At 52.2% G+C, this 15,097-nt stretch overlaps 1 protein-coding gene across 6 annotated transcripts in view; it reads left to right on the top strand.

Moving 5' to 3' along the window:
* The first annotated feature begins 4,825 nt into the window (after positions 1 to 4,825).
* The window catches only part of CSPG5 (chondroitin sulfate proteoglycan 5), a 114,875-nt gene continuing 104,603 nt past the window's right edge, over positions 4,826 to 15,097 (top strand). For 5 of the 6 annotated variants that reach the window (XM_073632501.1, XM_073632504.1, XM_073632502.1 and 2 more), the window contains exons 1-2: positions 4,826 to 5,080; positions 7,900 to 9,445. In XM_073632501.1, coding sequence (XP_073488602.1) covers positions 5,020 to 5,080; positions 7,900 to 9,445 — 1,607 coding nt within the window. In that variant the 5' untranslated portion in view covers positions 4,826 to 5,019. The remainder of the gene's footprint in view (positions 5,081 to 7,899; positions 9,446 to 15,097) is intronic. The other variant, XM_073632507.1, reaches the window with a different exon arrangement.

Here is a 15,097-nt window from a genome sequence, read left to right on the forward strand (position 1 = left end):
ACCGGGCCCAGGAGCTGACAATCCAACAACACTGAGACTGTGCCAACCAGAGATACTGGGCCCAGGAGCTGACAATCCAACAACACTGAGACTGTGCCAACCAGAGATACCGGGCCCAGGAGCTGAGAATCCAACAACACTGAGACTGTGCCAACCAGAGATACCGGGCCCAGGAGCTGACAATCCAACCGCACCGAGATTGTGCCAACCAGAGATACCGGGCCCAGGAGCTGACAATCCAACCACACCGAGACTGCCAACCAGAGATACTGAGCCCAGGAGCTGACAATCCAACCGCACTGAGACTGTGCCAACCAGAGATACCGGGCCCAGGAGCTGACAATCCAACCACTCCGAGACTGTGCCAACCAGAATACCGGGCCCAGGAGCTGACAATCCAACCCCACCGAGACTGTGCCAACCAGAGCAACCGGACCCAGGAGCTGACAATCCAACCACACAGAGACTGTGCCAACCAGAGATACCAGGCCCAGGAGCTGACAATCCAACCCCACCGAGACTGTGCCAACCAGAGATACCGAGCTCAGGAGATGACAATCCAACTGCACCGAGACTGTGCCAACTGGAGCAACCGGGCCCAGGAGCCGACGATCCAACTGCGCCGAGACTGTGCCAACCAGAGCAACCAGGCCCAGGAGCTAACAATCCAACAACACTGAGACTGTGCCAACCAGAGCAACCGGACCCAGGAGCTGACAATCCAACCACACCGAGACTGTGCCAACCAGAGCAACCAGGCCCAGGAGCTGACAATCCAACCGCACCGAGACTGTGCCAAACAGAGTAACTAGGCCCAGGTGCTAACAATCCAACCGCACCGAGACTTACAACTGGAGATACCGGTCCAAGGAGCTGACAATCCAACCGCACCGAGACTGTGCCAACCAGAGCAACCGGGCCAAGGAGCTGACAATTCAACCACACCGAGAATGTGCAAACCGGAGCAACCGTGCCCAGGAGCTGACAATCCAACCGCACCGAGACTGCCAACTGCAGATACCAGGCCAAGGAGCTGACAATCCAACTACCCGAGACTGTGCCAACCAGAGCAACTGGGCCCAGGAGCTGACAATCCAACCACACCGAGACTGTGTCAACCAAAGCAACCGGGCCCAGTAGCTGACAATCCAACCGCACCGAGACTGTGCCAACCAGAGCAACCGGGCCCAGGAGCTGACAATCCAACCGCACAGAGACTGTGCCAACCATAGCAACCGGGCCCAGGAGCTGACAATCCAACCGCACCGAGACTTACAACTTGAGATACCGGGCCAAGGAGCTGACAATCCAACCGCACCGAGACTGTGCCAAACAGAGTAACTAGGCCCAGGTGCTAACAATCCAACCGCACCGAGACTTACAACTGGAGATACCGGGCCAAGGAGCTGACAATCCAACCACACTGAGACTGTGCCAACCGGAGCAACCGGGCCCGGAAGCTGACAATCCAACCACACCGAGATTTACAACTGGAGATACTGGGCCAAGGAGCTGACAATCCAACCGCACCGAGACTGTGCCAACCACAGCAACCAGGCCCAGGAGCTGACAATCCAACCACACTGAGACTGTGCCAACCGGAGCAACCCGGGCCCAGAAGCTGACAATCCAACCGCACCGAGACTTACAAGTGGAGATACCGGGCCCAGGAGCTGACAATCCAACCTAACCGAGACTGTGCCAATCAGAGATACTGGGCCCAGGAGCTGACAATCCAACAACACTGAGACTGTGCCAACCAGAGCAACCGGGCCCAGGAGCTGACAATCCAATCACACCGAGACTGTGCCAACTGGAGCAACCAGGCCCAGGAGCTGACAATCCAACCGCACCGAGACTGTGCCAAACAGAGTAACTAGGCCCAGGTGCTAACAATCCAACCGCACCGAGACTTACAACTGGAGATACCGGTCCAAGGAGCTGACAATCCAACCGCACCGAGACTGTGCCAACCAGAGCAACCGGGCCAAGGAGCTGACAATTCAACCACACCGAGAATGTGCAAACCGGAGCAACCGTGCCCAGGAGCTGACAATCCAACCGCACCGAGACTGCCAACTGCAGATACCAGGCCAAGGAGCTGACAATCCAACTACCCGAGACTGTGCCAACCAGAGCAACTGGGCCCAGGAGCTGACAATCCAACCACACCGAGACTGTGTCAACCAAAGCAACCGGGCCCAGTAGCTGACAATCCAACCGCACCGAGACTGTGCCAACCAGAGCAACCGGGCCCAGGAGCTGACAATCCAACCGCACAGAGACTGTGCCAACCATAGCAACCGGGCCCAGGAGCTGACAATCCAACCGCACCGAGACTTACAACTTGAGATACCGGGCCAAGGAGCTGACAATCCAACCGCACCGAGACTGTGCCAAACAGAGTAACTAGGCCCAGGTGCTAACAATCCAACCGCACCGAGACTTACAACTGGAGATACCGGGCCAAGGAGCTGACAATCCAACCACACTGAGACTGTGCCAACCGGAGCAACCGGGCCCGGAAGCTGACAATCCAACCACACCGAGATTTACAACTGGAGATACTGGGCCAAGGAGCTGACAATCCAACCGCACCGAGACTGTGCCAACCACAGCAACCAGGCCCAGGAGCTGACAATCCAACCACACTGAGACTGTGCCAACCGGAGCAACCCGGGCCCAGAAGCTGACAATCCAACCGCACCGAGACTTACAAGTGGAGATACCGGGCCCAGGAGCTGACAATCCAACCTAACCGAGACTGTGCCAATCAGAGATACTGGGCCCAGGAGCTGACAATCCAACAACACTGAGACTGTGCCAACCAGAGCAACCGGGCCCAGGAGCTGACAATCCAATCACACCGAGACTGTGCCAACTGGAGCAACCAGGCCCAGGAGCTGACAATCCAACCACACCAGGACTGTGCCAACCAGAGCAACCAGGCCCAGGAGCTGATAATCCAACCGCACCGAGACTGCCAACCAAAGATACCGAGCTCAGGAGCTGACAATCCAACCACCTCATGACTGTGCCAACCAGAGCAACCAGGCCCAGGAGCTGACAATCCAACCACATCAAGACTGCCAACCAGAGATACCGGGCTCAGGAGCTGACAATCCAACCGTACCAAGACTGTGCCAACCAGAGATACCGAGCTCAGGAGCTGACAATCCAACCGTACCAAGACTGTGCCAACCAGAGATGCCGAGCTCAGGAGCTGACAATCCAACCGTACCAAGACTGCCAACCAGAGATACCGAGCTCAGGAGCTGACAATCCAACCGCACCGAGACTGCCAACCGGAGCTACCGGGACCAGGAGCTGACAATCCAACCACACCAAGACTGTGCCAACCGGAGCAACTGGGATCAGGAGCTGACAATCCAATCACACCGAGACTGTGCCAACCAGAGCAACCGGGCCTAGGAGCTGACAATCCAACCGCACCGAGACTGTGCCAACCAGGGCAACCGGCCCCAGGAGCTGACAATCCAACCGCACTGAGACTGTGCCAACCGGAGATGCCGGGCTCAAGAGCTGACAATCCAACCGCACCGAGACTGTGCCAACCAGAGCAACCGGTCCCAGGAGCTGACAATCCAACCGCACCAAGACTGTGCCAACCGGAGCAAGCGGGCCCAGGAGCTGACAATCCAACCGCACCAAGACTGTGCCAACCGGAGCAAGCGGGCCCAGGAGCTGACAATCCAACTGCACCAAGACTGTGCCAACCAGAATAAACTGGGCCCAGGAGCTGACATTCTATCTGGACGCTGCACAGTCCATACATACAAAATAAGAACAGATATTGAGAATTACACCCGACATACAGGACAAGAGAAGTAGTACTGTGCAGAGTCCATACATACAGAATAAGAACAGATACCGAGAATTACACCCGACATACAGGACAAGAGAAGTAGTACTGTGCAGAGTCCATACATACAGAATAAGAACAGATACCGAGAATTACACCCGACATACAGGACAAGAGAAGTAGTACTGTGCAGAGTCCATACATACAGAATAAGAACAGATACCGAGAATTACACCCGACATACAGGACAAGAGAAGTGGTACTGTGCAGAGTCCATACATACAGAATAAGAACAGATACTGAGAATTACACCCGACATACAGGACAAGAGAAGTAGTACTGTGCAGAGTCCATACATACAGAATAAGAACAGATACTGAGAATTACACCCGACATACAGGACAAGAGAAGTAGTACTGTGCAGAGTCCATACATACAGAATAAGAACAGATACCGAGAATTACACCCGACATACAGGACAAGAGAAGTAGTACTGTGCAGAGTCCATACATACAGAATAAGAACAGATACTGAGAATTACACCCGACATACAGGACAAGAGAAGTAGTACTGTGCAGAGTCCATACATACAGAATAAGAACAGATACTGAGAATTACACCCGACATACAGGACAAGAGAAGTAGTACTGTGCAGAGTCCATACATACAGAATAAGAACAGATACTGAGAATTCCGGGAATACAATGTATCAGACGTGGACATTTCAGGGTCATATTTGGATATTCTGTATCCAGTTATAACGTGTTAATTGTTTGTACTGCACTCCCCTCTATGTGAGCGCCATCTGCAGGGACAGTGCCCCCGGTGGTCTCGGGGAGGGTGGTTTGGGGGGGGGGGTCGCCTCCCCTGAGCCCCTCTAATGGTCAGATAATTAAAGAGCAATTGATTGTGGCGGGGAAAGGAGAGCGGCTCCATTGCCCCCCTCTAGGCAGCCAGCCCCCCCCTCTCCTCTCCATCCCTCCCCCCCATCCCTCCCCCCCCCATCCTCATCCCTCCTCAGCAGCAGAAGCATTAGGCAGAGTGAGGAGGCTGCAGCTCAGGACACAATGTCCCCCCAGCCTGTCCCTGCTCGGTGCCCAGGGGCCACACAGGACATCTGGGGCTAAACCCCCCCACCACCACGACGACGACTCTCCGCAGACCCCCCCGCCTCCGTCACACAGCGATCTCTGACCATGGAGGGCTGGAGTCTGGCTGCACTTCTCTGCTGGGTGGTCGTACTGTGCACAGCTGGAGGTAGGTGACCCTATGGGGAGGAATGGGGTGGAAGGGGGGGGGGAACTGTCTGTGCTGAGCTTGTCCACCACCCCCCCATACCCCCACCTGTCCTACATTGCTGTCATCCCCACACCTGGCGCGCTCATTTCTGGACCGCAGACGCTTCTCCGCCAATAAATTGCTGCAATTTAACCCTTTGATGGGGCACCAAAATGGGGGGGGGGGCAAAAAAAAGGAGGGGGGGCAATGAAAAAGAAAGGGGTGGGGGGGCATCATCTCATTTTGCAAAACCTTCCGCCGCGCCAACCATGTTAACCCTCCCTGTGCCAGGCTGGGTCCCTCCCATCTACCCCTCAGCCCCCTAGCAACACGACTCTCACCGACTCACCTGGACGCGGAGGGTTAATAACGCTGCAGCGGTTAAACGTTGCAGATAATGTCAGATTTTTTGGGGGGGGGGGATAGGAAAATTTTAGGATTTTTGCATTTTTTTTTGCCAATAATTGTATTTACTGGCAACGGCATCTAATGCAGAATTCAGTTGACCCCCCCACTTACACACCCCCCCCCCCCTGCTGCCCCCCCTCCCTTCCTCCAGTCAATCCGCGGTTAACGGTCCTGGAGAAGGGAGCGCAGACCCCCAGTAACTAGGCAGACGGAGGGCGTCACATGGCGTGTGATTTATCGGTAATGACACGTGCCATGAATATGTAATATGGACAATTATTGGCGTTCACCGGGGCTGGCCTGGAGGCTGCGGATTCCTCCGGACCGCAACTGGTGACGGGGACGCCATACACAATGGAGACGGCGACAAATCACAGAGATCCGTCTTATTATATCACACGGTCAATGGAAGCCAGTCGGTGAAATATTGGCGTTGTTCGCACATTGGCTGGGGTCAGGATGTCTCAGGCCCAACCGGGGGGGGGGGGGGGGGGCAGATTTAAAATTTGACACCCCCATTGTCTTTGAGAAAAACTCCAGTTTTGTTAATCGAAGCATATTAGCTATATAGGTTATGATCATTGCCAATTCTTCCCTGCATCTGTTCTGTAAATACCGAGTCAGGCCGAGGCGTTGCCCTTGTTGAAATCTTCCTAAATGAGTCCTCAGTGTGTGTGTGTGTGTGTGGGGGGGGGGGGGCATTTAAAAAAAGACGTAAACCCAAACTGGATGATGTCTAGTCTGCCGCTGGTCTCCTACTGCCACTTTGCGGATACTTCAGGCATTTTCCAGGGTGGGTTTTCCGATGGTGACAACAGTGGACTATTGTATGGGTCAAGTGTGTTGAAATGGCCACTTGTAGTCCCCATCAGAATCCATTGTAACAGGGTGACAACCAGGGCCAGAACAAGGGGTGGGCAGAAGGGGGCGCTGTCCTGGGCGCAGCATGGATTGTAGGGATGGGGCGCTGCAAGCTCCTTCTACTATAAGGCTGACGGGAGTAGTGACAGCGGCATCACTACTTCTGTTAGGCCAGCGCTGGAAGCAGCAAGGATAGGTGGAAAAAGAGCTGGGAGAAGGTGCAGGCTGTGCTCTCTCTCCCCCTCCCCCTCCTCCCCCTTTTGGGGGGCGCTGCAAGCTCCTTCTACTATAAGGCTGACGGGAGTAGTGACAGCGACATCACTACTTCTGTCAGCCCAGTGCTGGAAGCGTCAAGGAGAGGTGGAGAGAGCTGGGAGAAGGTGAAGGCTGTGCTTTCTTTCCCCTCCTCCTCTTGGGAGGCACTGCAAGCTCCTTCCACTATAAGGCTGACAGGAGTAGTGACAGCGGCATCGCTTCTTCTGTCAACCCAGTGCTGGAAGTGGCAAAGAGAGGAGAGCTTGGAGAAGGTACAGGCTCTCTCCCCCTCCTCCTCCTCCTGTTGGGGGGCACTGCAAGCTCTTTCCACTATAAGGCTGACAGGAGTAGTGACAGCGGTATCGCTACTTCTGTGAACCCAGTGCTGGAAGCAGCAAGGATAGGTGAAAAGAGCCTGGGAGGAGGTGTGGGCTGTGCTCTCTCTCCCATCCTCCTGGGAGGCGCTGCAAGCTCCTTATACTATAAGTCTGACAGGAGTAGTGACAGCAGCATCACTAATTCTGTCAGCCCAGAGCTGGAAGTGGCAAGGAAAGGTGGAGAGAGCCGGGAGGCGGTGCGGGCCGTGCTCTTTCTTCCCCCTCATCCTCCTCTTTGGGGGGCGCTTGTAAGCTTCTTCGACTATAAGGCTGACAGTAGTAGTGACAGCTGCATCACTACTTCTGTCAGCCCAGAGCTGACAGCAGCAAGGAGAGGTGGAGAGAGCCAGGAGGGGGTGCAGGCTGTGCTCCCTCTCGACATTCTCCTCCTCTTGGGGGGCGCTGCAAGCTCCTTCTACTAAAAGACTGACAGGAGTAGTGACAGCGGCATCACAACCTCTGTCAGCCCAGCGCTGGAAGCAGCAAGGAGAGGAGGAGAGAGCCGGGAGGAGGTTCGGCCTGTGCTTTCTCTCCCCCCTCCTCCTCCTCCTCATAAGCTCACACATAATGAAGGATGGGGGAGCAAATTTAGCATCTTTGCCCTGGGCACTGGATGATCTTGTCCCGGCACTGGTGACAACACAGGAGCACAATTGGGAGACAGGGAAAGAACGTTGCCATCTTATAACAGTAAGTGCTTGAATAAGGACCCCCATAGCAAGATCACCAGGGTCTGTTGTCATAAAATTGCAGGTTTTAAAACACTGAGAATGACCTTAGAAATGGCGTTGGTTGTCTTACTTGAGTTTGAGGGACACTTTTGCTGCACACACCAGACATCCTTGGTAAGTGACCCCTTCTTACATTGTCTTTTTGTCTTTTGTTGAACCTTTTTAGATCCCAAAAATGGAACCGATGTGTTGGGTTTCGATGAGCAAGGGGATAACTCCTACAAGCCACCGGCGGCAGAAATTCTGGCCTCTCTTCTTGAAAAAGGAGTGCTAGATGTGGACAAGGTGACGTCCCGGAGGACCGGATCTGCTGGAGAAGATAGTAAATCCGGGAGTGGAACCAAGACCAAGAAGCCCCAGGTAAAGCCACCTAAGTCTGTGGTGTCTACAGGAGTGGAGGCTTCTTCAGCAGCGCCCAATGGAATTGCATCCAATGAAAGTTCAGTAAAGCAGCGCTCCCCGAGGACAAATGCAGACAATAAGTCATCAGTTTGTGCAGGATGTAATGATGACGTTTATGCCAACAGAAAGTCTCCATCCCGGTCTTTGCTCTCTGAGCACAGTGATGGGAATGACGAACCTGTGACCAGTTTTGTGTGGCCTGTTGGCCAAGGAACGGTTGACCTGGAGTTCAGGAAAAGTTTTGCCAAAGGAGATAAACCTTCCATGGCGGAGAGTCAAGAAGACTCTGGAAGTGGTGACCCTCACATCAAGGTGCCCTCAAGCCAAGTCACCCATTCCAGCTCATCGGAAACTGGGTGGAACTTACGGGACTTCATGGATCTGGCCACCTCGACACCTTCTCAGACCTCAACCGCCTGGAGCAATGCCATGCTGAGCCCAGCTACGGAAAAAGCCATCAGCCCCGACTCGGCAGAAATTGACCATCTCCTGCAAGTGCCCAGAGAGACGTCCGTGCAGTCTCCATCGCCTTCAGGTACTGAAACCAGCCGTGACAAACTTCACATGTCCCAGAAAGAGGTCAGTTTTGAGGCAGGGAAATCTCAGGGACCGTTCACCATATTGGAGAATGATTCAAGGCAGCCCGCAGCGCAGGGAGCCGACGTAACGGTGGTTACCAAAAAAAGTCAAGTAGATACTTTATCTACTGGTGCCCCACCTAACAGTCCACCAAAACCCTCTGAACCCCCATCTGACCTTACAGACATAGATTATAGGGACCCCTCTGATTTAGACGACCACTTGGGCTACCCTCTGGGTGGTGACTCCACCAAGGGCTTTCATGATAAGCTCGGCCCTTGGCACAAGCACTTGCATTACGATGACTTTTCTCCTTTTGATTACCTTTACCCCACCCCTCCTTTCTACGCAGATGGATACGGGGAGGGGGGGATGGAGGACGATGACGACGACGAAGACCTCGAGGACGCCGAGGATGACGACATCGCCGCTAAAGACGTTCGGAACTTCCCCAAGGTGGCCACTCCCAAGATACACACCGCCACAATCGATGAGAGACCAACCAGCCGCCAGGACTTCCCCTTTCGCGGTGAGACGTACCCCAAGTCTCACCCAGAAGTGAACAAGGACCAAATACAGACCATGTCGGGGACAGGCGAGAATGGAACCGAGTGCCGCAACGGCTACGTGAGGCGCAACAACTCCTGCAAGTCGCTGTGCGAGATCTACCCCACCTACTGCTACAATGGTGGTCAGTGCTACATTGTGGAGAACATTGGAGCCTTTTGCAGGTAAGACCTCTAAGGCTTTGGCTTTGGCTACCGCTTTAACGTGCTTTTTTTTAATGTGTTTATGATGCTTTGAAGCTTGGCAAATGCCCTATGCGTGTGTTTATTTTTTATTTGTTTTAAAGGGGCCACGTAAAACCCCAGCTCAGTTGTACCCCCACTCAGCAGATCCCTAGCTCATTAGTACCCATGTTCAGCAGATCCCCAGCTCATTGCTCGTTCACCAGATCCCCAACTTATTAGTACCCTCATTCAGCACTGCAGATCCCCAGCTTATTAGTATTCTAGTTCAGCAGATCCCCATCTTATTATTACCCTCGTTCAACAGATCCCCAACTTATTAGTACCCTCGTTCAACAGATCCTAAACTTATTAGTACCCTCGTTCAACAGATCCCCAGCTTATTAGCACCTTCATTTAGCAGATCCCCAGCTCATTGGTACCCTTGTTCAGCAGATCCCCAGCTTATTAGCACCCTCTTTCAGGAGATACCCAACGTATTGATCCCTAACCTATTAGTACCCTCGTTTAACAGATCCCCAACTTATTAGTACCATCATTCAGCAGATCCCCCAGCTCATTGGTACTCTCATTCAGCAGATCCCCAGCTTATTAGTACCCTTGTTCAGCAGATCCCCAACTTATTAGTACCCTTGTTCAGCAGATCCCCAGTTTATTAGTACCCTTGTTCACAGATCCCCAGTTTATTAGTACCCTTGTTCACAGATCCCCAGTTTATTAGTACCCTGTTTCAGTCAATCCCTAACTTATTAGCACCCTTGTTCAGCAGATCCCCAGCTCATTGGTATCCTCATTCAGCAGATCCCCAGCTTATGAATACCCTTATTCAGCAGATCCCCAGCTTATTAGTACCCTCGTATAGCAGATCCCCAGCTTATTAATACCCTCATCAGCAGATCCCCAACATATTAGTACCCTTGTTCAGCAGATTCCTAGCTTATAAGTTCCCTCGTAGAGCAGAGCCCCAGCTTATTAGTACCCTCGTTCAGCTGATCTCCAAATTATTAGTACCCTTATTCAGCAGATCTCCAGCCTATTAGTACCCTCATTCAGCAGATCCCCAACTTATTAGTACCTTCATTCTGCAGATCCTCAGCTTATGAGTACCCTTGTTCAGCAGATCCCCAGCTTATTAGTACCCTCATTCAGCAGATCCTCGGCTTACTAGAACCCTTGTTCAGCAGATCCCCTTCTTCATAGTACGCCCAGCTCTGCTAATCCCCCACTCTGAAGTAACCCCAGGTTTGCTGATCCCCTGCTCAGTAGTAACCCCCAGCTCTGCTGATCCCTCACTCAGTAGTAACCCCCAGCTCTGCTGATCCCTCACTCAGTAGTAACTCCCAGCTCTGCTGATCCCCTACTCAGTAGTAACCCCCAGCTCTGCTAATCCCTCACTCAGTAGTAACCCCCAGCTCTGCTGATCCCTCACTCAGTAGTAACCCCCCAGCTCTGCTGATCTTCCTCTCTCTCTGGTCCCTGCTCACCTCCTGCTATGTTTCTCCCATGTTGTGCACCACGTGTGATATCTGCTAGTTTCTCCTGCTCCGTTCCCCCAGCTCTGTTGATCCTCCGCCACTCAGTCCTTTCTCTCTGGTCCCCGCTCATCTTCCACTTTAGCATTCCCATGTTGCACACCACATGTGCCGTCTGCTATTCGCTCCGCTCCAGTCTGTACCCCGCTCACCTTCCTGCTGCTTCACGCTGCACACATGTGTGACGTCTACACCAGACACTCCCAGAATATATACACATGAACCGGAAGTGACTGTGATTGGCGTCTTTCCGGTTCTCTTGTTGGTTTACCAGTCCATCCTGGGACATCTCTTACCTGCAATACTTCCAAAACAAAACCAAGCTGAATAAAAGCCCTTACAAAGCTGCAGGTGCTGTCAGTGAGCTTTGTCATAGACTTCTATGGAGGCTTTGGAGACCCTTTGCAGCACCAAGAAAGTGACATGGGGGATCATTTTGGAAGCGAAGCGAACGCAACGTGTGAACCAGGACTGTAAGGAAACCATTTTATTTAGTGACAGACAGGAGCATTGATTGGCATTCAGAGCGCTTTAAATTAAAAAAGCGGCGAATGCCACGTTTTGAATCAAGTGTAAACATAGCCTATGACATATATCCTTCCTGTATATACTTCCACTTCCAGAGCAGTGTGGGTCTAAGCCCCTATACGAAACCAGCTGTGATGGTTGGGGGACATTGTCCTGGAGATTCCTGGTTAATTCTAAGTGTAGCTGTAGTTGCCCCTCCCAGGATGTATTCAGATGAGGATTCAGACCCCACTCAGCCCTCGGCTCTCCAATACAAGCTGAGGGCTACAAATCAGAACCTTCTTAAAGCCTCAGAAATCAAACACTGGTCAATATGCTCTCTGATCTTTGCTAAAGATACCATAGATTTATGTTCCTCTTGTTTTTGGGTTTGAGTTCATAAAGCAATCGGTGATGGTAATGCAGGGATGACACTGATGAGCTTTCCCGAGGTCACCCTTACTGTACGTAGCATTGGTTGTAGAAGATTTCCAGCATGCCGGTTATTCTCTACAGCTGGATTTTTTGTGAAAAGTGGGGTTGGTGTGAGTTGGGTACTGAACCTTCTGAGGGTATCCGGTTTACCGTTAGAATGAAGCTCTCTGTTCAACCACCAGGAATGAAGGTTGAAAGCCCTGAATGTTTTGGAGCTTATACAGGGCTGAGGGCTCTCCCCACCCCCCATGGGACAGAATGGCCAATTGGCATGCACCAGCACTGTCACATGATGGGAAGGAGAGTAAGTCACATGCTCCTCCATACTAGGAAGTACTGGATATTTATCCTTGCTCTCCAGGTGGGGAGTTAAAGGAGAGCCGGTTATTCGATGCTGCCTAGGGTGGCTTGCTCTGCCCTTTCGTGGGCGGTTCAAGTTACTCCCTTGTCTGGCGTATCTCCAAGGGAACCTGGGCTTGATAAGTTCACATCACAGAGAATGCAACGGGAGAAGCAAGACTCCTTGGTGGTGGTGAATACATTAGGAAGGACCTGTGCATTGTGGTAACGTGCGGTAAAGCGGTTATTTTACCACGTGACATCACAATGCATAATCTGCGGTGTGGGAGCAGCCAATCAGCGAACGTGCCATGGGCTGCGTGGTAAAAAAAAAAAAATAGGTCATGTCTGTTTTTTCATGCGTTAAAGTGCGATGCGTTACGGTAGCTCTTTGATTTTGATTGCCGAGCGCCTTAATGCATTCATGCGGTGTGAATGGGCCCCCGGGGAACCCTTACAGACGAGTCACGGCTCATTCAGCCCCCCCAGTGATGTCCTGTAAACCCCCCTCCCCCCCAAATTTTCCTATGGATTGCTGGAGGTAAAAGAGCCCCCCCATTGTGTCCGCCCGTCACCTATGATTGGCTGCTGTGTAGATGTGACATTGCTGCGCGTTCCAATGACAGCTGTTGGTGTCCTGGAATCCGGCTGATGTGACACTATGGATCCATTGTTGGCATTTCCATAACAATTGGGATTAATGAGTGAATGAGCGTCGGGGGGCGGCGGAGGGCAGAATAATGGCAGATGTCTGTTAGTGACCTCCGAATGATGGCAGTGACCCCCCCAGCCAGCTGTCCCCAAATCCGGCTCATCGTATTGTGTCTGAGACCCTTCAGATCACGTCCCAGCCTGACATCTCATCACTACTGGGAATGGTAACAATGTAACTAGATGGGGATAATTGCTTAGGATATTTATGATAACAGCGAGGTTAGGGGTCTGTGGGGTGACCTCCGACTGATCGTAGAGACCCCCAGCCAGCTGTCCCTTTATCCGGCTCTCTGTATCGAATCTGAGACCCTTCACGTCACATCCCAGCCCAAGATCTCATCACTACTGGGAATGGTAACAATGTAACTGGATGGGAATGATTGCTCAGGAATTTTATGATAACGGTGAGGTTAGGGATCTACGTGGTGACCACCAACTGCTCACAGAGACCTCAACCAGGTGTGGCTGAATACAGCTCATCATATCAAGTCTGAGACCCTCCGCGTCACATCCCAGCCCGAGATCTCATCACTACTGGGAATGGTAACAATGTAACTAGATGGGGATAATTTCTTAGGATGTTTATGATATCAGAGCAGGGTTAGATGTCTACGTGGTGACCGCCAACTGCTCACAGAGATCTCATCACTACTGGGAATGGTAACAATGTAACTGGATGGGAATGAATGCTCAGGAATTTTATGATAATAGCGAGGTTAGGGATCTACGTGGTGACCTTCAACTGCTCACAGAGACCTCAACCAGGTGTGGCTTAATACAGCTCACCATATTAAGTCTGAGACCCTCCACGTCACATCCCAGCCCGAGATCCCATCACTACTGGGAATGGTAACAATGTAACTAGATGGGGATAATTTCTTAGGATGTTTATGATATCAGAGCAGGGTTATATGTCTACGTGGTGACCTCCAACTGATCGCAGAAACCTCCAGCCAGGTGTCCCCGAATCCAGTTCACCGTATCATGTCTGAGACCCCCCACATCACATCCCAGCCTGACATCTCATCACTACTGGGAATGGTAACAATGTAACTGGATGGCAATGATTGCTCAGGAAGTTTATGATAACAGCGAGGTTAGGGGTCAACGTGGTGGTGACCGCCAACTGCTCACACAGAGACTTCAACCAGGTGTGGCTGAATACAGCTCACCGTATCAAGCCTGAGACCCTCCACATCACATCCCAGCCTGAGATCTCATTACTACTGGGAATGGTAACAATGTAACTAGATGGGGATAATTGCTTAGGATATTTATGATAACAGCGAGGTTAAGGGTCTATGTGGCGACCTCCGACTGATCATAGAGCCACCCAGCCAGCTGTCCCTTTATCCGGCTCTCCGTATCAAGTCTGAGACCCTTCACTTCACATCCCAGCCGAAGATCTCATCACTACTGGGAATGGTAACAATGTAACTGGATGGGAATGATTGCTCAGGAATTTTATGATAATAGCGAGGTTAGGGATCTACGTGGTGACCACCAACTGCTCACAGAGACCTCAACCAGGTGTGGCTTAATACAGCTCACCATATTAAGTCTGAGACCCTCCACGTCACATCCCAGCCCGAGATCCCATCACTACTGGGAATGGTAACAATGTAACTAGATGGGGATAATTGCTTAGGATATTTATGATAACAGCGAGGTTAGGGATCTACGTGGTGACCGACAACTGCTCAAAGAGACCCCTATGAGTCTGATGTCCCCCATCAGTGCCCCCCTCATTAGAAGTCCCCCATCAATGTCCCCCTCATTAGAGGTCAACCAGATTAGAGGTCCCTCCATCAGCGTCCCCATCATTAGGGGTCGCTCAATCAGTGTCCCCATCATTAGGGGTCCCCCATCAGTGTCTCCATCATTTGAGGTCCCCCATCAGTGTCCCGCTCATTACAGGTTCCCCATCAGTGTCCCCATCATGAGAGGCCCCCCATCAATGTCCCCCTCATTAGAGGTCCCCCATCAGTGTCCCCCTCATTAGAGGTCCCCCATCAGTGTCCCCATTATTAGAGGTCCCCCATCAATGTCCCCCTCATTAGAGGTCCCCCATCAGTATCCCCATAATTAGAGGCCCCCCATCAATGTC

Source organism: Aquarana catesbeiana, linkage group LG05 (genome assembly GCF_042186555.1).
Source record: "Aquarana catesbeiana isolate 2022-GZ linkage group LG05, ASM4218655v1, whole genome shotgun sequence".
Lineage (NCBI taxonomy): Eukaryota > Metazoa > Chordata > Amphibia > Anura > Ranidae > Aquarana > Aquarana catesbeiana.